Source organism: Pleurodeles waltl, chromosome 6 (assembly GCF_031143425.1).
Source record: "Pleurodeles waltl isolate 20211129_DDA chromosome 6, aPleWal1.hap1.20221129, whole genome shotgun sequence".
Taxonomy (NCBI): domain Eukaryota; kingdom Metazoa; phylum Chordata; class Amphibia; order Caudata; family Salamandridae; genus Pleurodeles; species Pleurodeles waltl.
This window is the reverse complement of record NC_090445.1, coordinates 23,998,297-24,021,601: the sequence shown is the minus strand read 5'-3', so window position 1 is coordinate 24,021,601 and position 23,305 is coordinate 23,998,297. Positions and strand designations below refer to the sequence as shown.

The 23,305-nt window shown below is 45.6% G+C and overlaps 1 protein-coding gene across 2 annotated transcripts in view; it reads right to left on the bottom strand.

Annotated features, from left to right (window-relative positions):
* NUP214 (nucleoporin 214) overlaps window positions 1–23,305 on the bottom strand; it is a 387,516-nt gene that overhangs the window by 326,862 nt on the left and 37,349 nt on the right. For both annotated transcript variants that reach the window (XM_069237075.1, XM_069237076.1), the window contains exon 13: window positions 17,097–17,311. In XM_069237075.1, coding sequence (XP_069093176.1) covers window positions 17,097–17,311 — 215 coding nt within the window. The remainder of the gene's footprint in view (window positions 1–17,096; window positions 17,312–23,305) is intronic.

Genomic DNA, 23,305 nt, shown 5'->3' with positions numbered 1-23,305 from the left:
CTACCAAAATTCAGCTCCAGGAGCTGTTGGCAGAGTTTGAAAAAGCCAACCCCTCTGAGGATGACTTCACAGAGGAAGAAATTAGTGACTTGGAGGGCAATTCCCCCCTTCCAGTCCTAAATAGGGAGACCAGGGCCTCTCAAGCCCTGTCTCCAAAAATGATAGTCAGAAATGTTGCTTCCCTCACAGGAGGGTCCAGCATTTCTGAAATCACTGAGGATGCTCTCAGTGAAGATGACCCCCTGTTAGCCAGGATGGTCAAAAGATTGGCTTTGGAAAAGCAGCTCCTAGCCATAGAAAGGGAAAGAAAAGAGATGGGCCTAGGTCCCATCAATGGTGGCAGCAACTTAAATAGGGTCAGAGATTCTCCTGACATCCTAAAAATCCCCAAAGGGATTGTAACAAAATATGAAGATGGTGATGACATCACCAAATGGTTCACAGCTTTTGAGAGGGCTTGTGTAACCAGAAAAGTGAACAGATCTCACTGGGGTGCTCTCCTTTGGGAAATGTTCACTGGAAAGTGTAGGGATAGACTCCTCACACTCTCTGGAAAAGATGCAGAATCTTATGACCTCATGAAGGGTACCCTGATTGAGGGCTTTGGATTCTCCACTGAGGAGTATAGAATTAGATTCAGGGGGGCTCAAAAATCCTCGAGCCAGACCTGGGTTGATTTTGTAGACTACTCAGTAAAAACACTAGATGGTTGGTTAACTGGAAATGAAGTGTGTGACTATGTTGGGCTTTATAATTTGTTTATGAAAGAACACATTTTAAGTAACTGCTTCAATGAAAAGTTGCATCAGTATCTGGTAGACCTAGGTCCAATTTCTCCCCAAGAATTGGGAAAGAAGGCAGACCACTGGGTCAAGACTAGGGTAACCAAAACTTCCACTGGGGGTGACCAAAAGAAAGGGGTTACAAAAACTCCCCAGGAGAAAGTGGGTAACACTAGAAACAAAGAAAAAGAGTCCTCTGTAGGCCCCCAAAAACCAGAACAGGTGGGTGGGCCCCAAGACACAAACCAAACCAAAGGTGGGTACCAGGGTAAGAACTGGGATGCCACTAAGGCCTGGTGCCACAACTGTAAACAGTCTGGGCACCACACCAAGGACACTTCTTGTCCCAAAAACAAACCCCAGAACAAAATTCCTGGGGTAACCAGTGTAGCCATGGGAGATGACTCCTCAGATGAGGAGGTCTTCCTAGCCTTCAACTGGAAACAGGGCCCAACAGGTGAGTTGGAGATTCCAGAGGGAAGTAGACACTTCCACCACCTACTGGTGAATGGAATCCCAACCACTGCCCTGAGAGACACTTGTGCCAGTCACACTATTGTGCATGACAGGCTGGTGCTCTCAAACCAGTACATCCCAGGTGAGACTGCCAGGGTAAGAGTTAGCCTAGACAGGGTCACTAAGAGGCCTGTGGCTTTAGTGCCCATAGAAGTGGGTGGCACTCTTAGCTGGAGAAGGGTAGTAGTCAGTACAGACCTCCCCCTTGATTGTCTCCTTGGAAATGACTACCCAGAGGTTAGTCAGAGCTCAAGAGAGGAACTGGTCCAGTGCCAGTCCTCTCCCAAGGATTCTGGAAGTCCTGCCTCTGCAGTAAATGCAAGCAGGCCCCAGAAGAAGAAGAAAAGAAAACAGAGTAGGAAGGGTGGACAACCTTTAGCTAAGGTTACAGCAAGCCAAGGAGATTCTGCTCCAGTAGGGGAGAACTCCAAAAATGGCCCTGATAAAGTCCAACCTGACCCACAAGAAGTCCTGGCTAGTCAGGCAACTGTTAAACCTGAGTGGGTGGCTCCTCAGCTAACAGAAGAAAGAGGGGAAGAAGGGTGTTTACTACAAGATGTGGTAACCCCCCACTCCAATACAGCAGACAGGCAACCTGAACCCAAAGAAGCCTGTAACTTAGCCCCTTCCCTTTTAGGTGAAGAGCTAAAGGTGTGGTTCTGGGCACTGACAGCTGTCAGTGGCCTCTGCTGGGTGTTAGCCTTTATGGCTGCACTATCCTTAGCATGGTGGTCTGACCCCATGCCAAATAGCAAGTTAGGCCCCCTGACCCTATTGGTCATGGTGGGGTTACTCCAGCTCTGGGTAACCTCTCTGGGTAAGCTAGGGGTAACCCTGGCCAAGATAAGGTTAGCAGAGGTGGATACCTCTAAGACCAAGATAGAAAGAATGGGTGGAGACATTGAAGAGGCAGACAAGAGGCAATTCAGACTAGGTCCTATCACTGTGGAAGTAGGTCAGTTCCCCAAAGGGAATGACCTGAACAGAAGGATGTAAGGCAGAGTAGGCCCTGCAACTAACCAGCCTATTTCTCATACTCTTCCTCGCCTGACAGACTAGGAAGACTCTCCCAGCTTGGGCTGAGTCTCCTGGCCTGTGGGCTGGGGGGGGGCTTGTGTAAAGAAATGGCTCCCTGTTGCAGTTACCCCCCACTTTTTGCCTGATACTGATGCTGACTTGACTGAGAAGTGTGCTGGGACCCTGCTAACCAGGCCCCAGCACCAGTGTTCTTTCACCTAAAATGTACCATTGTTTCCACAATTGGCACACCCTGGCATCCAGATAAGTCCCTTGTAACTGGTACCTCTGGTACCAAGGGCCCTGATGCCAGGGAAGGTCTCTAAGGGCTGTAGCATGTATTATGCCACCCTAGAGACCCCTCACTCAGCACAGACACACTGCTTACAAGCCTGTGTGTGCTGGTGAGAACAAAATGAGTAAGTCGACATGGCACTCCCCTCAGGGTGCCATGCCAGCCTCTCACTGCCTATGCAGTATAGGTAAGACACCCCTCTAGCAGGCCTTACAGCCCTAAGGCAGGGTGCACTATACCATAGGTGAGGGTACCAGTGCATGAGCACTGTGCCCCTACAGTGTCTAAGCAAAACCTTAGACATTGTAAGTGCAGGGTAGCCATAAGAGTATATGGTCTGGGAGTCTGTTTTACACGAACTCCACAGCACCATAATGGCTACACTGAAAACTGGGAAGTTTGGTATCAAACTTCTCAGCACAATAAATGCACACTGATGCCAGTGTACATTTTATTGTAAAATACACCACCGAGGGCACCTTAGAGGTGCCCCCTGAAACTTAACCGACTGTCTGTGTAGGCTGACTAGTTCCAGCAGCCTGCCACACCAGAGACATGTTGCTGGCCCCATGGGGAGAGTGCCTTTGTCACTCTGAGGCCAGTAACAAAGCCTGCACTGGGTGGAGATGCTAACACCTCCCCCAGGCAGGAGCTGTGACACCTGGCGGTGAGCCTCCAAGGCTCACCCCTTTGTCACAGCCCAGCAGGGCACTCCAGCTTAGTGGAGTTGCCCGCCCCCTCCGGCCACGGCCCCCACTTTTGGCGGCAAGGCAGGAGGGAACAAAGAAAGCAACAAGGAGGAGTCACTGGCCAGTCAGGACAGCCCCTAAGGTGTCCTGAGCTGAAGTGACTCTAACTTTTAGAAATCCTCCATCTTGCAGATGGAGGATTCCCCCAATAGGGTTAGGATTGTGACCCCCTCCCCTTGGGAGGAGGCACAAAGAGGGTGTACCCACCCTCAGGGCTAGTAGCCATTGGCTACTAACCCCCCAGACCTAAACACGCCCTTAAATTTAGTATTTAAGGGCTACCCTGAACCCTAGAAAATTAGATTCCTGCAACTACAAGAAGAAGGACTGCCTAGCTGAAAACCCCTGCAGCGGAAGACCAGAAGACGACAACTGCCTTGGCTCCAGAAACTCACCGGCCTGTCTCCTGCCTTCCAAAGATCCTGCTCCAGCGACGCCTTCCAAAGGGACCAGCGACCTCGACATCCTCTGAGGACTGCCCCTGCTTCGAAAAGACAAGAAACTCCCGAGGACAGCGGACCTGCTCCAAGAAAAGCTGCAACTTTGTTTCCAGCAGCTTTAAAGAACCCTGCAAGCTCCCCGCAAGAAGCGTGAGACTTGCAACACTGCACCCGGCGACCCCGACTCGGCTGGTGGCGATCCAACACCTCAGGCGGGACCCCAGGACTACTCTAAGACTGTGAGTACAAAAACCTGTCCCCCCTGAGCCCCCACAGCGCCGCCTGCAGAGGGAATCCCGAGGCTTCCCCTGACCGCGACTCTTTGAATCCAAAGTCCCGACGCCTGGGAGAGACCCTGCACCCGCAGCCCCCAGGACCTGAAGGACCGGACTTTCACTGGAGAAGTGACCCCCAGGAGTCCCTCTCCCTTGCCCAAGTGGAGGTTTCCCCGAGGAACCCCCCCCTTGCCTGCCTGCAGCGCTGAAGAGATCCCGAGATCTCCCATTAACTTCCATTACGAACCCGACGCTTGTTTCTACACTGCACCCGGCCGCCCCCGCGCTGCTGAGGGTGAAATTCCTGTGTGGGCTTGTGTCCCCCCCGGTGCCCTACAAAACCCCCCTGGCCTGCCCTCCGAAGACGCGGGTACTTACCTGCAAGCAGACCGGAACCGGGGCACCCCCTTCTCTCCATTCTAGCCTATGTGTTTTTGGGCACCACTCTGAACTCTGCACCTGACCGGCCCTGAGCTGCTGGTGTGGTGACTTTGGGGTTGCTCTGAACCCCCAACGGTGGGCTACCTTGGACCAAGAACTAAGCCCTGTAAGTGTCTTACTTACCTGGTTAACCTAACAAATACTTACCTCCCCTAGGAACTGTGAAAATTGCACTAAGTGTCCACTTTTAAAACAGCTATTTGTGAATAACTTGAAAAGTATACATGCAATTTTGATGATTTGAAGTTCCTAAAGTACTTACCTGCAATACCTTTCGAATGAGACATTACATGTAGAATTTGAACCTGTGGTTCTTAAAATAAACTAAGAAAAGATATTTTTCTATACAAAAACCTATTGGCTGGATTTGTCTCTGAGTGTGTGTACCTCATTTATTGTCTATGTGTATGTACAACAAATGCCTAACACTACTCCTTGGATAAGCCTACTGCTCGACCACACTACCACAAAATAGAGCATTAGTATTATCTCTTTTTACCACTATTTTACCTCTAAGGGGAACCCTTGGACTCTGTGCATGCTATTCCTTACTTTGAAATAGCACATACAGAGCCAACTTCCTACAAGCACCTCTTGTGCCATCCACTACAGTGGCAGTGAAAACATGTATTCTATCTAACCTGTGTAGCATGGCAGTAACAGCATGAACCCTGCCGCACAAACCTGTCAAAACCACCCTTTAAGATATAAGAAAACCCAATTTAAAATATTAAACATGTCACCTCTAAGAGCACTTTGCTGTCCATAATATTTAAGGAAAGAATGTAAGTGACATTGGAAATGGCATGTTCCCCCAATGAGTAGGACAAAACACTGTCACTGGTCAAGCTGTAGCTGGCACATATAAAAGTCAAAGTGAAGATTACACACTCTAATCTATATTTTCTGACCTGTACCAGCTACAGGCTCCGTTCAAAGCCTCATTTCTAGATTTAGTACATTTCTAATCTAATAGTTAAGTTGGATTTGTATTAAATATATGGGAAATGTAATGTTTTAGAAAGTTACCTTTATCCTGCTGGATGCTAATTTGTATTAGCTCACAAACTGTCCAGCCTGTACTTAGTTTGGATAAAGCGTGAAAGAGGTGTGAAAACTGCTCCCAGAGCACAGGCAGTAGGCTTGGAATAGGGAGGTGTTTTCTTCTCCTAGCAGAAGACCAGCTGGAGTGGGCCCACTAAAGTAACTTAAAAGGGTCCTGTCCTCTCACAAGCAAACGTTAGGTGCCACTCTGAAAGCCAAGATTTTGTTCCCCTACTTGAAACCCAGTGGAAGAAAAGCTACCCCCAGAAAAGGGACTGCCCATTATCTTGGCCTCACATGTGAGTAGGCACATAGATTCTGCACAAAGGCAGAGGGGTTTCTCCATCTTAGATTTTGAGAGTGAGGGGTACTGCTGGATTGTTTGCAGTAGGGTGTAGGAAGCCAGCCTGTCCCACGACGTTTTGCCCCCATTTGAACTACATACTAGAAGCTGGTTTTCGACTCAGCACTGAAGACTGCTAACCAGGCTTCAGTGCCAGTGTTCTTTTCCCTAAAAACAAAATACTCAATTGTGTACAATTGGCACACAGTTTAGCACCCCTGTAAGTCCCTAGTAAATGGTACCATGGGTATTTAAGGCATGGGTTCTAAAGATGGCCCCCTAAGGGCTGTTGCATGTATTATGCCACCTTACGGGACCCCTATACAAATTACATGAAGACTGCAACTGTGGACTGCGTATCATGTACAAACCCTGAGTGAAAACACGACATGGCACACTTCCTGTGTGCCATGCCAAAGTCACTACATATGATATATGTAAGTTACCCCTACAGCAGGCCGTGAAGCCCCAGGAAGGTTGCATTATATTTTATGTGAGGACATATCTGCATGAGCAGATATGCCCCTGTGATGTCTAGTTCAATTACTAGTGAACAGGAAAGTCATCTTAAGGTATGTACTGATCACTAAGAGGTGCCCAGCTACATAACGGCTTCACTGAAACCTATGGTGTTTAGTATTGAACACCTCATCTTAATAAATCCATACTGATGCCACTATTGGACTTATAATGACATGCACCCAGAGGACACCTTGGAGGTGCCCCTTGAAAACCTACTGGTCCTCAAGTGTTCTGGATAACTGGTATTGACCAGCCTACCACCACAAAGAAGTGTCTGACCCCCTGGAGGTGAGAGCCTGCGCTCTCAGAGACCAGAAACAATGCCTGCTCAGGAGGAAAGAGAGATCACCTGCCCCAGCAGAATGGCTAGTGAACCTGCATACCAAGGTTAGGGACCTTAAAGTCCATGCTGCCTTTGATATGGGACCCTGGCTTCCCCCAGACCTGGTAGATGCCACCCCCTGAGGCCCATATGGCATCAGGACAGGCAGGAAATTAGCTATGCAAATAGACACATTGCACTACCAGGCTCATCACATCCTAAGGTGGGCTGCCTGGTGTGCTCCACAAAGCAAAGGTTCCAACATCTTGTTTTTGGTGGAATTAAGATTTCTGGGACAGGGTTAGGTCCACTCCCCATAGGAAGTGGTCATAAGGGGGTGTAGTCACCCTAGGGGTAAGTAGACCATTGACTACTGCCCGACACGCCCCTAAATTGAGTACTTAGGTGGTACCGACACCAGGAACTTAGATTCGACTTTTTGGGAATTGAAGAGGACAAAAGAAGAGCAGACACAGAGAGAACGAAGGACTGGCCACGAACTTGGAGCAAAACCCTAACTGCGGGAACCTCGACAATTGTAAAGACCCTGCTCGTCCAAAAGCTGTGCATCCGCACAGAGCCTTGGAGGACTGCCCAGCACTTCGACCACCAGTTAGCATCTCCCTTGGAGTGTCTGAGCCACTTCCCTGCAGACTGCCCCATATAGCCTTCTGCCGACCCCTGGGTCCACCGAAGGAGCAGTGCCCCAGAAGTAGAACTTCGTGTCTCTCGAGGTCAGCCCCGGCTTCCTAGCGAGTACTGAGCTGCTAGACCCTCCACGAGCCCCCCGGGACCAATACCCTTACTACCGGAGCCCATGCAGCACCCATTGTTTAGTGTGCGGTCCAGACAACAACACCCCCAAGATCGGCCTACCGACGAAGGACGTTAGCAACACCAAGGCCAGCTCAGAGAGTGGCCTTGTTGTCTTGTTTCCCCCACTACCCATCACCAAGTCAACCCCAAGAAGTGAGATAATCTAGCACCAGCGACCTGCCGGACAAAACACCTTTGCACCTGTGCCCCACAGCCCAAGTCCGAGCCAACCGACTGTACCACTGGCCCCAGAGGCCCTTAAGAGCAGAGCCCTCCTTTTGGTTCCCAAGTCCCCACTTGCAGCATTTTTCTGCTTACAGGTTTCTCTACTGACTTTAGCTGGAGTGTCCAAGGCTTCCTTTGCAACCAGCACCTCTACATCCAGACACACCAGGGCACGTAACCAGACACTTATGGGGGTTTTAAGGACCTTGGCCCGTTCTTACTTGGTCCACAAATTCAACCCTGTAAATCATTTGCAAGTGACTGTAAAGAAATGGCTCCCTGTTGCAGTTACCCCCCACTTTTTGCCTGATACTGATGCTGACTTGACTGAGAAGTGTGCTGGGACCCTGCTAACCAGGCCCCAGCACCAGTGTTCTTTCACCTAAAATGTACCATTGTCTCCACAATTGGCACAACCCTGGCACCCAGGTAAGTCCCTTGTAACTGGTACCCCTGGTACCAAGGGCCCTGATGCCAGGGAAGGTCTCTAAGGGCTGCAGCATGTCTTATGCCACCCTAGGGACCCCTCACTCAGCACAGACACACTGCTTGCCAGCTTGTGTGTGCTGGTGGGGAGAAAATGACTAAGTCGACATGGCACTCCCCTCAGGGTGCCATGCCAACCTCACACTGCCTGTGGCATAGGTAAGTCACCCCTCTAGCAGGCCTTACAGCCCTAAGGCAGGGTGCACTATACCACAGGTGAGGGCATATGTGCATGAGCACTATGTCCCTACAGTGTCTAAGCAAAACCTTAGACATTGTAAGTGCAGGGTAGCCATAAGAGTATATGGTCTGGGAGTCTGTCATAAACGAACTCCACAGCTCCATAATGGCTACACTGAATACTGGGAAGTTTGGTATCAAACTTCTCAGAATAATAAACCCACACTGATGCCAGTGTTGGATTTATTAAAAAATGCACACAGAGGGCATCTTAGAGATACCCCCTGTATTTTACCCAATTTTTCAGTGCAGGACTGACTGGTCTGTGCCAGCCTGCTGCTGAGAGACGAGTTTCTGACCCCATGCGGTGAGAGCCCTTGTGCTCTGAGGACAGAAACAAAAGCCTGCTCTGGGTGGAGATGCTTCACACCTCCCCCCTGCAGGAACTGTAACACCTAGCAGTGAGCTTCAAAGGCTCAGGCTTCGTGTTACAATGCCCCAGGGCACTCCAGCTAGTGGAGATGCCCGCCCCCTGGACACAGCCCCCACTTTTGGCGGCAAGTCCAGAGGAGATAATGAGAAAAACAAGGAGGAGTCACTGGCCAGTCAGGACAGCCCCTAAGGTGTCCTGAGCTGAGGTGACTCTGACTTTTAGAAATCCTCCATCTTGCAGATGGAGGATTCACCCAATAGGATTAGGGATGTGCCCCCCTCCCCTCAGGGAGGAGGCACAAAGAGGGTGTACTCACCCTCAGGGCTAGTAGCCATTGGCTACTAACCCCCCAGACCTAAACACGCCCTTAAATTTAGTATTTAAGGGCTCCCCAGAACCTAGGAAACTAGATTCCTGCAACCTAAGAAGAAGAGGACTGCTGAGCTGAAAAACCCTGCAGAGAAGACGGAGACACCAACTGCCTTGGCCCCAGCTCTACCGGCCTGTCTCCCCCCTTCGGAAGAAAACTGTTCCAGCGACGCTTTCCCCAGGACCAGCGACCTCTGAATCCTCAGAGGACTGCCCTGCTCTAAAAGGACCAAGAAACTCCCGAGAACAGCGGCCCTGTTCACCCAAGACTGCAACTTTGTTTCTAAAGGAGCAACTTAAAGGCAACAGTGTTTCCCGCCAGAAGCGTGAGACTTGCAACCCCGCACCCGGCGACCCCGACTCGACTGGTGGAGAAACAACACTTCAGGGAGGACCCTCCGGCGACTCAGAGACTGTGAGTAACCAAAGTTGTCCCCCCTGAGCCCCCACAGCAACGCCTGCAGAGGGAATCCCGAGGCTCCCCCTGACCGCGACTTCCTGACTCCCAGATCCCGACACCTGGAAAAGACCCTGCACCCGCAGCCCCCAGGACCTGAAGGATCGGAACTCCAGTGCAGGAGTGACCCCCAGGAGGCCCTCTCCCTTGCCCAGGTGGTGGCTACCCCGAGGAGCCCCCCCTTTGCCTGCCTGCATCGCTGAAGAGACCCCTTGGTCTCCCATTGATTCCTATTACAAACCCGACATGTGTTTGCACACTGCACCCGGCCGCCCCCGTGCTGCTGAGGGGGTACTTCCTGTGCTAACTTGTATCCCGCCCGGTGCCCTACAAAACCCCCCTGGTCTGCCCTCCGAAGACGCAGGTACTTACCTGCTGGCAGACTGGAACCGGGGCACCCCCTTCTCTATTGAAACCTATGCGTTTTGGACACCAGCTGCTGGTGTGGTAACTTAGGGGTTGCTCTGAACCCCCAACAGTGGGCTACCTTGGACCCAAACTTGAACCCCGTAGGTGGTTTACTTACCTACAAAAACTAACAAATACTTACCTCCCCCAGGAACTGTTGAAAATTGCACTGTGTCTAGTTTTAAAATAGCTATATGTGTTTTATTTGAAAAGTATATATGCTATTGTGATTATTCAAAGTTCCTAAAGTACTTACCTGCAATACCTTTCATGCAAAGTATTACATGTAGAATTTGAACCTGTGGTTCTTAAAATAAACTAAGAAAAGATATTTTTCTATACAAAAACCTATTGGCCTGGAATTGTCTTTGAGTGTGTGTTCCTCATTTATTGCCTGTGTGTATGTACAACAAATGCTTAACACTACTCCTTTGATAAGCCTACTGCTCGACCACACTACCACAAAATAGAGCATTAGTATTATCTCTTTTTGCCACTATCTTACCTCTAAGGGGAACCCTTGGACTCTGTGCATACTATTCCTTACTTTGAAATAGTGCATACAGAGCCAACTTCCTACAGTGACCCTGTGCAGTGAACATTTTCCCCATAGGATAATATTACTATGTTCAAGGATCATGCCTCAAATCTGACAACTGTGATTTTCGAATGTTTTCCTGTACAAATCTACAAATGTGTAAAGTATTTACCTGATCCGGTGGATCTGGTCATTTTGGTATACTATGTAAAAAACCAGCTTCCTGCATTACTCATAAAATATTTGTCTTTATTTTAAGATAGGTTGTGGAATTTCATGATGTTGTGTGACTTTTCTGCAGTGTATACACTGCTTAAATACTTTAGTGCTGCCTTTGATTTAAACCGGACTGCTTTGTGCGACATTACCAGGGATTGAGCACAGGTTTCTTTTTGATTTGTGTGACGTTCAGCAGGCGGTGGCCTTATCCCTTGAGGTGGACACTTATAATAATCCAATTTCTTACAGGGGCCCAGTGGCCCCCGCCTTCCCTGTCCCTTCCCACAGGCTCCACTTCTGGCCTCTGAATGGGTCTCTAAATAATTTTAAACAGTTAAATCATAAAACAGTAGTTCAGTGTCAATATATGGATGACATTTCAAATATCAGATACTTTAATTAAAAATTAGTGGGGTCAAACCACAAGATAAAGTGACAATGAGTTACAATCTAACACAAATTGATGCTCAGTTACGACACTCGAAGGCAGAATTTCCATGGAGGCTTTGTTGGGATGAAAGTCCTCTGCACTACCTGGTGCTGCTGTGCTGCCTAGCCCATACAGACTTTCTAGATACCCTTGTGTTCTTCCCCCAGGGAAGACCATTGGAGATGGCCAATGTTGCTTTTGTTTTTCGTTGACTTTAGGGCCTTGTAGTCACCATGTCAGGGACTTAGCTGTAGAATTGATGCTGTGTATATGTCAAACATGTCTCCAACACTCGACCTGGTGAAAAGCAGAGTCAATTTAGACTTCATCCGAGTTGTGCAAAATATTGACCTCATTTTGTCTGAGTCGGTGATATCCATCTCTAACATCCCAGTTGTCATACCCATTTCTGGTATCCTGTGTTGCAGGTGGTTTTGGAGAAATCCAGTCAGTTTCCTTTGTCCAGTGCTTCGTAACTCTGCTCTGAGTGATACACCCATCCCTTATGTTATGGGCATCCACTCTGGCAATGGAACAGATGGGGGGTCACAGTCTAGACATTTCACAGCAGCTTGACCAGCAAGAACTGGTCTTACATTGGACTTTGTGGCTCAGAAGACAACAAAATCTGGAGAGCAAGCGGGACAGGATGCTGGTACCGGAGTGCCCTACAAACCCTCAAATGATGCACATGTTCTAGTCTCTGGCACTGAACCTGGATCACAAGATGGTTGTAAGTCCGTGCATCTGCAGCCAGGAGGCCTGGGCACCAGTGTAGGAGTGAGTGTACTGAACCACTGTAGAAATTCTGATGGATTGCTACCATCTCTCCGGTCTGGAAGACATGTGGTGGCACCTGGCTAATGTGAAATGTAGTATGTGCGCGTGAAAATAACCTGTGTGGGGACATCTCAATGGAATGTCTCTAAAGGAGCTATGAGATCACCCCAGAACAGGTACCCAAGGAGGAAGCAAGCAGAGAATCCTTGTTTTGTCACTGCAGCACAATCTTTTGTCACTGTGAGGCATTTTCCATCAACCATCACGTGTGTAAAGTTTCAGTAAGTCCATTTCTTCAGCACCAGAGGGATTCTATCTGGGGATCCAGTTCCAATTGCCAGAGCAGATCACTTACATTTGTGAACTCTTCGAGTCTCCCGTCAAACCCTTATTGTTGACTGAAATGGGAATCACTAACTGATTCTGAAGGACCAATTTCCTAGTTGTGCTTGATGCCATCATCATCTAAGTGGGAGCCCTGCCACAGAAAAACAGAGACAGCGGATTCCGAGATACAGTCCCTGCCTAAGGAAAATGGCACCTATGTTAACAGGCTGACTATTTCGATCAGTCTTGTTGGAAAGCAAATCGAACAGATGGGTTCTTAATGTGTCCCTGGACTCCATCTAACTATGGTCTACATCCATAACAAGGCGAGGTGAGCAGACATTGGGTCACCTTAATATTACTAGAGGCTAGGTGCAACCCGGGTTTTTTTTATGCAGTGTGTCTTTTCAACTGAATACATGGCTGATACCTGCAGTCTTTATATTCTAATGAAAAGTAAGGTAAAGCACAGACAGGATATGTAATTGGGTGATATTTACTATGTTAAACTGAATCTAAGTTTTCAACAATATGTACATCCTCAAAAGGAGTATGCCCCTGAAAGAATAAAATTCCTAGAGAGGAAACTAGCTTTAAATTATAATGCACTATGATTGCGGCATCGGATATGGGTGTAAAACCACTACAGAGGTGTGAAATTCTTATAACCTGACGCCCAGGACATATTGTTTTGGGTCAAGGACAACAAGATTTCATGTTTATTTTGTCCTTGGGACAAGTAGGCCAAACCCCATGCATCACAAACCCTTTGGCTGCCAGTTTACAGTACCACATTATGGAGAAGGGAATTGTCTACAGTTCAGGTAATATTTATGTCCTTATGCTAATACTGTTCAAGCTTATATTTATATTAATGCAAAGTCTTTATTATTAGGGTGAGTGCTATAAATAAATGTTGTAAGCTTGGACTGCAGTACTGATAATGGTTCCAGTAAAAAAAAACAAATATATGTACAAATGCGTACACACTTTTGCCAAGTTTAACAATATGAGGCTACATGTAATGCTCCCAGAATGCTCTCTGATAAGATGAAAATATTTGCAGAAGCTTAAAAGCAAGATTGACAATTCTTTGCTATAAAATAATTTTTCACAAAAAATGCAACTAGGAAAAAAAGGTTTGCTAAATTACTGTGAAATGTTAGGTACCATTTCTCTGGAGCATCATTCAGTGAAATGTTTTGATGCATGCTAGTCTTTCCAAAAAATATTCATAATGGAAAATCAGTGAAATCAGTTTCAACAAGATTATGAGAAACATGAAAATAAACAAGCACTGGGAAAGCCAATAGGTCATATATTGGTGGTCAGTCCTTTGGTTTTGTGAACGTGTGTCTTATTTTGACACAGCTTTTGTAAAACGTTATTGTTGTGGGAGCTGTTAGGCCCTCACCCTTGTAACAAACATTGGCAAAAAGCAAAAATATTTTTGGGTCTCAAAAACCACACACTGCCCTCAGTAGTTTCTGGCACCGAGCAAAAATACTTTGTGTGTCAATATGCTCCTTATGAAAGAGCACATTGCCATCATTCAGTGAAGCCAGCTGATAGATAGAAAGAATGAATTTTGATAAAAACAAATGGTTTTAGTTAACACCGGACACAATTGAGAGCCCAACTGTTAAAGAAAGTCACAAAAGTGCACCCATGCTATATGTCTTTGCATTAGTGCAGATTTACATATTTCATGAATTCACATGAATTTACAGGCGTTGACCAGGAAATTGTACAAATAGAAAATATTTGTGACTACATTTTAGCACCAGCAAATATACATGTGTAGATTTACTCATGCGAAAATATGTTAAGTGTTTAGAATTTCACTTTCCCTTTAACCACTTTTTCCCAACTCTGAAAGGAGTTTTACTTCTGCCCTTTGTTGGGAGTAAATTTCCAATCTTTTCTGGTATGGGAAAATATTTAGAAAGAGCTTATGAAAACCCATAACACAGGAAAGCTAGTAGGTTTGCATTGACTCAAAAGGGCATTCCAACCCTGGAACTTTTTCTTACCACTGCCTCAAGCATCAGTATATAGCTCCGAAGAAGGATGGCAAATTAAGGAAATTGCTAGTATTCAAGCCCTAATATAGTATTAGCTCTGGCATAATCAGAGAGGCCATTATCAGAGCTTTTATCAAATGAGATTGCTGCCATAATATCTCGCCGCTCTACATGGCATCAAAGGGACAAGTAGATTTTTTTTTACAGGACAAGTAGATTTATGATGGAACATATCCTATGGACAAGTAGATATTTTATTAAATTCCACACCCCTGCCACTGTATTCACACTAGATACTGTGCAGTAACCTCTCTCTGTCTCGGCACAGCATCAGCTGATGCTAGCACCAGCTTGCACAAACGCAAGCGAAGTTGCTCTTGTTTTGTAGTACTTCATTGATACTCCATGTGTAATGGATACAAACATTCCACTAACACAAAAATTGAAATTCACACAAACACTATAACAATACCTAGCCTGAGTACTGATGTAATCTTCATATCTGTCAGTCTGACATGCATGTAAACATTCCGCTGATACTGATGGGATGAAAGTGCTCTTTGTGGCTTTTTAAAGCTCTGCCACTCTATGCTTGCATGTTTTTTGTACAGCTCTCTCCCTTTTTCAGTCAGTGAGCCTGACGATTGTGTAAGCCCATCAGGGTTCTCCCTTTTCTCAACTAAGAGACATCATAATTGGGCTCTGAAGTCAATATGCCCCTCTTTATGAGTGTGATTACTGTCCTCTCTAACCAGGATTCATGTAGTGATGGTATGTACGCTAATTACATTTCTACACCACAGGGCTAGCCAAAAGGCAGCTGAGTGTTGTACTTGGTCAAAGAGAAGCATAAAGACATGAAGTAACTGAAGAGGAAGCTGGTTTGTGGATGGTTATTGCCTTGTGATATACTGCTCTTTAGAGAGGTGCAACTTCAACTCTCCTAAACTGAAGCAGTGTTCACCCAGTCATCATCAATACAGGAATGTTGCTACAGATCCTGGAAATATAGATGCAAAAGGTATGTTGACGTGTTTGTTCTTTTCTCTTAGTCTGCAGTCTTATAGTGTCCTGGATGCAGGTGTTCCGAGAATCACAGGAGATGGTGAATTTGTCTGCAAGATAAGCAGGCATGCTGGTGGTGATGGCTTTGTAAATGACGCAGGCGACTTTGAAGATAAAGTGGCCAGCAAGAGGAGACAATTAGGTTCCCATTAGGATTGGGGGGGGGAGGGGAGGATGTTATTATATTTCTTCAGGTGGCAGCATAATCTATAATCAGAGTTACAGGCCTTTTTAACTGCTGATCTGCTCATACTCCTGTCCCCAAGCAAAGTCTGCTCAGTTTCATGGTACCAAAGAAGAATGGGGGGTGTGGAGGGACCATGGCTTTCATATCTGGGACATGCATGATAGGCATGCATGTGATTTCACCTGTGCCTGGAAAGTATTTGAGTGTGGTGTACGTAGGACAGCATGCATTGTTTACAGAGTAGCACTGCCTCCTTTAAAGTTCCAACTCCAAAGAAGCCCTTTGCCCTCAAGGCCTGCATAACTTTGGAAAATAAACAAGAGCCAATCAGTGACCTCTTTCTGAGATTCCCAACAAAAATGGGTCATCAATTCAACAAAAAATAATCATTATTCCTCACAAATATACTGACCCTCCAAAGCCGGTCAATCCTGATCCAAAGCTAATTTACTAAACCACCACCTCAGCAGCATTAGAATCCTACTTAACATTTCCTCATCTCTTCTGATGATCGATTACTGATTATCATTAATTAATGTGCTGATGTTACTACTTATTGCTGGAGGTCATCACAGGATATGGAGTTGCCTCCACCAGTCCATGCTTCTGTGCACGTTATGTAAGCGTCATACCTACTTGACATTCTTCATCCCATCTTTAGCAAATATATCAGAGAGGGACAAATAGGGAAAGTGGGAGGTGGAACAAAAACAGATGTAGAGAGGCAGAGAGAGAGAGAAAAAGAGGGCATAAGTAGAATCACCAAGAGAGGGACATAAAGAGGGAGCACACAGGTGGAACAAAAACACCAAAGTTGCACTGAGGAAAAAGATGGAGCAAAGAATGGAGACAGAGGTAAAGAGGTAGAGGAGGCTGAGGGGAGCGGTGGTGCGAAGCAATAGATTAGAAGCAAGAGGTGATGACTCGGAGGCCAAAGTGCTGAGATGCGAGGGGAGAAAAAGGCAAAACAAAAAGTTAACAGAAGAGAGTAGTCATTACAGAATATACTTATAAGGACATGTCTTAATGCAATGGTGCAGTGAGATGAGGAACAGAAGAGGAGGAAAGCAGACAAAAGATGTAGGCGCATGGGGAAGGAAGGCAAAAAAGCAAATTATCACAAAATGTTGATATAATATGCACTGTATAAAAAGCTGTAACCTAAGGCATCTCCTTGGAACTATTCAAGCTACAGTTCTAAGCTAGTGGTTTTCTTTATATCCCATGTGAATTCGAAGTACCAGTGTATACTTCAATGTCCTTGGTAGGTGTATTTTAGAGATCATTCTCTAAAGATTTATCTGTGTGTCTGACTTGCAAAGAACTACATCAAAACTTCAAGTGACCTGAAGAGAGCCCCTTCCTGCCAATCCCCCAAAGCTGTTTAACATAACAAAATGTCCTACCTGTGGATGCTGCAGAGGTTGGCACGCTTGTTGAGACTGCTGTTGGAGTTGCTTGAGCTGGTAACTTGCCGGTGGCCCAGGATGGAGCAGGGAACGGTGTAGACATGCCTAATGGAGCTCCTAAAGTGCTGGGCTTGGAAGCAGAGTTGAAAGAAAACGAAGCTGCACTGAGATTTCCACTTCCCAGGGGACCTGGTGTCTCCACAGCGGTAAATCTGGGAAAATGAGCAGGAAAAGGTGAGCAGCACGAGATATCTCCAAACACAGCCTGATCTGACTCCAGGTGTGGCCATACATCGAACTGCATCGGCACAAAATCGATTACTATCAGTTTGAGAACAAAACCACACACACACAAAAAACAACAACAGGCAAAGAACCTCCACAGGATCAAAAGTTATTTATGTTGTGCATGTTGTTGCATCTCTACCTACTCTCCTGGAGGCATGAGCAGTACTACTTAGCTAACCCATGGACCGGTCCTGTGCCATTCTGGGCAGACTTGGACGGGAAAATGAACAGTATCTTGAAAAACAAAATAATAAAAAAAGAAAACAAGCATGACAGAGTGTGTTTTGGAGTCAGCCCCTCAATATATGCACAAAAAGTCTGAGATGCATTCACAAGGAGGCCCTCTCTGTGTATTGTTCCCAACATGCTCACTATAGTAGGAAGATCCAAGGGACAAGAAGAGAGGACAGCACGGCTCTCCGAGGGCGGCAGGAGCCTACAGTCATTTCAGCACAACTGCTCTTAAGCTCACAGACCTCGAGTCTGGATGCATAAAATAGTTCTATTGAGGCGTGACATTTCAGAACGATGAGCTAGAACATCAGATTGTTTTACATGCAGAAATTGCTCTGGAAACAATTGACAAAACTTCCAAATTAAAAACAACATGCTTTGCATTATAGAGACCTAACACAGTTTAACAAAAATAAAATTGTGTGTTCTTTAAAAAACTTTACAAAGACCATTTAAGCTTGGACCTTGCAGGCTTAGAGCATAGTTAATACTCTGGTTAAAAAAACAAGGCGTGGCCCCAAGCACCTCTCAGCAAGGCTATGCTTCTGGCCACAAAGGTAATTTAGGTTCAAAAGAGCTAGCCACCCTTACAAAGCAAAATGAGCCCTTTAAACAACAGGCCTTGCCCAGTACTTAGAACTATCACTATGGTCCATTCCCTAAACAGAAGGGACAGCCACTAGGTAGCAAAAACTGTTAGGTGCAAATCTTACATATGGTGAAGTAGCCCTCAGACATTTCACCCTCAAGTCTTGTAGCGCCCTCCTTGTCAACCAGTTACAAAGACAGTTCAGGATCAAGCTCTGCAAAGAAACCCTAGATGTTTAAACAATTAGTGTAAACCAAAGCCTGAAGTGACACACAGCAAGTTCAAGTTACTTATCAAACCTGCCCATATGTATAATCTCATGGTTCACAAAATAACGTTAACTTTATTTTACTGAAGTCGTTTGTGTCCAGACCTTACACAGAAGCAATTTCTCGTTTATCACTAAAACTGTTTAGAGTGACACCTTAAACAACACAGCTTGCTATATGGTTTTCTAGGGTTAGCGGTACAGTCTGTGCTCCAGAGGACAGGCCGACTCTCCCTGAGCAGCAGAGCCTGTCTTTGGGCATTGCACGGCGATCCATTAAAAGTTGTGACTATCTTTTCAAGTGGGATGTGGAGGCTGCTGTCACTCGGCAGCTTTTCTACCGTCTGCTTGGGTGACCAGTAGTGCAGTTGTTGATTGTGAAATCTCTCCCCCTCATGGCCTGAATGATTACTTTCAGTGCTCAAAGAACTGCTACCTGTGTGCTGTGAAACATGTTAGCTGTGGTCTGGTAATCACTCTCTCTGCTTCTTGGAGGAAGCACAACTGCTAGCTGGGGAAAAGGTGAGGCTGAAAAGTGGTTATTGTTATTGTCAGTCTACTTGCTAAGGCTAGAGTCTCATACATACAGAAGGGTGTTTCCTGCCTGTCAATGAAAAATGTTTTGTGGCCTAGCCTTTCTTGGAAGCCATCAGACACCCCAACAGGATCTATCCTCAGCAAGCTTGATTCTGAGACCATTCGGTCAGGAGAAGTAACTAGGATGACTTAATAGTTTCAGACCAACCCCCGGTTTCGGAGTCTATTAGAGAACCTTGACTCCTCGCCCTGCCATATGAAGCTCAGAAAATGCCTCTGCGGTCATCTGTGACCCTCCTTTCTAGCCAAAGACGAGATCGAGAAAGAGCATAGAGAAGCTTTGGAATAATATTCATGTTTATTTTTGCCACTTGGACAACCTCAACACATACAAGTCCGAACAGGTTTTTTTTAATGTCTTGGCTCAGGGTAGATATGTTGGATGATATATAACTGTGTAAGCTTCTGGGTGAAACGGACATCCAAATATTTCACAATGTCTTTCTTAGTGTGACAGAGCGCCTCATCCGCTAGACACTACACCGCAGGCTAAATATATTAATGGACATTAGAGATTTACCCATTTTTCATTTGTATCCCTACAACATACCTTCCTCCATCTATGTGCCACACCACAAGAAAGCAGCCAAAAGATACAACAAAGATAGAATTGAGGATGGCAGACCTGAAAGAGCCTGCAAAAAAATAAGACATTGTGCTCAGAATCATCAAACACTATCCACAGTAATTTGAGGGCAGTCTGAATTTTTGAATCACTCTTGACAGAGGACAAGTACATGAGGGCAGCGGGCATCCATGTCTGGTTCCTCTGCGGGGTACAAAGGGACCAAAAAACACACGTTCACCAGAACACTGCCACTGGTTGTATGCCATGACCACCTCAATGTATTCTTCACTTAAGTCAAACTGTTGCATCACCTCATGCATGAGACATCAATTTAATTCAAAAGTCTTCATTTTTGGATCCAAGGCTAACAGCACTACTTTGATCCCTTTCCTGCATTTTGGAAAACGTGAGCCAACCTACTGATCTTCTAGAATATCTGTTGCCCTTCACCATACCCTGCTTCATTCTAACAGATTCAGGGAAGGAAGTTATTGTGTTAAAACCTACTGGACAAATGTTCTATACACATTTTCACATCTGCACTTAGAAGGACAATAATTCTCCATAAACCACATAGGACATCATTCTTCTTCTTGGGAATGACTACAATGTTGGCCTCCAACATCAATGGCGTCACTGTTTCTGTGTCTGCAAACAATCAGAAGATTTTGCTACAAACATGGCCACTCAGAGCCAAACGGTTTGTAAAATTCACTAGTGGAACAGCTTGGCCTCTTATGATCCGAAAACAGTTACTACCAGTGTGTATTCTACAAGTCTTCAATATGTGGACCTAGAGCTGTCTTTTTCATTCACTGACAATTGCAGGAAGAGTAAAAGATTCAGGTCAGTTTTGCCACCCGCTGACTAAAGTGATCAGCAGAAGTCATGTACAGCTTAGCCTTTTCCCTATCTGCAGTTTTACGTTCTCCAGCTCTGTTTCTCATACATTGAGCATTTGTTTTGCTTTACCTTTAACCTGTTGGCAATAGCTTGTAGGCCGTTGAGCTTGACACAAACCATTTGCATGAATGCCAGTAGGGTCATCTGTGACTTACTCATAAGCAGCATGTGTAGTAGGCTGCAAACTTCAGCAGCTACCATTAAGTGAGCCCTACAGCCTTCATGCTTCTGCTAAGCTTCTGCTTCAGCCAGTTCCTTCTCCAATTCAGCCTTTGGTGTGTTTCTTCTTCATTTAGCTACGGAGACCAGGGCCAAGAGTTTACCCTAGATAAAAACCTTTAGGGCATCACAAATCATTAAGCAAGAAAGATCTGGGTCATCTTTCTGTAGAAAATATTTTGCTACAGTTTTGGACACCTTCTGAAGTAGAGACGTCCTCATTTTCCACTTCCTGGCTCTAGAAGCCGGATCAACAACCACAAATGTGGCTGTCACATGAGTGTTCCCAGAGACAATGGCATTCCTTGGCTAATCTCATCAGGCCTCCAGACAGGAAGGTCATACCTATCTTCAAGTAGGTCAGATGGCTATGTGACCTAAACACACTATCTGTTCATTGGGTGCAATGTCGTTCATGTGTCATTAACCACGTCAGCTAAGGCTGTTCTACAGTCCGAATATACTAATTTAGACATACCTATGATCAAATCCTTACCAGTCCACCTGTTGGTGATCAGCAAATTCTGTTACCTTTACATCACCTTCAATAAGATGTGATTCCCCCCTTTTTAACGCTTAAATCATTGAATGAAAGGAGTACAAGGTTGGTGTCTGGTGAATTGCAGGGCTGTGTAGGAATGGCCATCTTTTGCATGATGTACCCACAGATTTTTGCCTTTTTTTGTTTGCTGGCTGTAGAACACTGAACTTTACCCTTGCTAACCAGAGGTTAAAAAGTGTCTGTTCTTCTCCTTTCAACGTAATGCAACTGGCATATTCCTAAATGGTATAGCTAGCTTACCCAGAAGTCCCTAGAATACAGTACAAAGTGCACAGAGGACCTGAAAGTTAAATGTCACTAGTGGAATGCAGTACCTAATGTACCATTCACTACAGTAACAGTGTTAACACATGGCTTCAAGCCTATTAGTGTAGCCTGACTGTAGTGGTGTAAAAACTGCAATTCAACTTGTCAAAATAAACCACTTTGCAAGGTAGTCTCCCTTTAAAAAATGAATAGGTCACCCCTACGTAGACTTGGCTGTCATATGTAGAAAATCAGAATACAGACGAAATATCCTAATACTGCATCACAGGAATGGGACTAGCTAAAAAAAAAAAAAAAAATTTTTAAATATATTGTTAAAAATCCAATCTAATCGTTAAGTCAAATATTTAGTAAATATAAGGGAAAAGCAACTTTTAGAAAGTAACATTCCCCTGCCTTCAGCCAATGGTTAGCATTTGAACAGGTTTGAAAAAGGTGCAAAAAGAATATTGGAAGAGATGCACGTTTGTGGACAAAACGATGTATACTGGCAGGGAATGGCCCAAAAATGGGAAAAAATCTGGTCTCCATGGTGGGAACTTAGAAAGTTGGCAGGATAGACAATCAATGTGCAATTAATGGTGATTAGGAGGACACAATGAGCTTGTATGTGCGGTGATGTCATTTCTTAAACGTCACCAGTGGTTTGTTCTGATTTTGCCGCATTGATCGGACAAGATATGTACTGCCCTAAACCTGCCAGTGCCTTGTGTTGCAATGTTTTATTACTTTCTGAAAACACAATAAATAGTTTTAAAGAAATTGCATCTTGAAAGAAAACAGTAGGCTGACCAGAATGCTGACAGAATATGCCGGTGAGACTTGAGCATCCTTTTTGAAATTACAGTTTCAAATTCGGCTTGAATGTCAAATCCTGCCTGGCAGAATTGCTGGGTTTTTACATATAACTCTGGGGGTACACTCGAAAGGTAGGGAAAAAATGGATGACAAAAGTAGTCCTTGTGTATCCACTGTCTGGATGTAGGAAAACCCTGCTTTGTTCTAATAGACTTCGGTCTCTGGGTTTATTGGGTATACCGTGGCTAATTCAAACTGGAGTTTGCTGTATGACGTGGATGGACACAAGGATTACCACAGTTACCTCTCCACACAGATACCCAGATCTCAGAACACAACTTTAGGCTTTACTGAGAACTTTTTCCATCTTGAAGTTGCCTAAAGTGGTCAGGGTTGGGCCCCTGAAACTTTTAACCCATTGATTAGGGTGTGCCCAGGAATCATTTCCATCCACTTGCTCATGCCAGGCATAAAGGTGGCATCTTCAGGCACCCACTTCAGAACACTCCAGGATGTAAGGAAGATCAGAAGAGGACTGAACCTGCTGTCCTCAACCTGAGAAAAGCCTTGAAGGACTAGATCAGCTCTCTCTTGTACCCAGGACAGAGAAGTGGACTCCAGTTGCCATAAGGCTCAGCACCTGTTAAAGCCACGGGAAGAGACCACGCTACAAGAAGCCTTTTCCTACAATTGCCTAGCTGACCAATGGAAACTGGACCTAGACTGGACCCTCCCGATATCCTCTGCCGAACACCCAGAGAGTTTCCAAGTGACTTCCCTGATGTCCGGGGGCTCTAGAGTGTAATACTGTGGTGCACTGGGAAATAAAGGACTAAAGTCAAAAGGTAAAATCTTTGACCTGGACAAATCGGACTGGTGAATTCAACCCACATTCCATAAGCTAGTGCCAGGT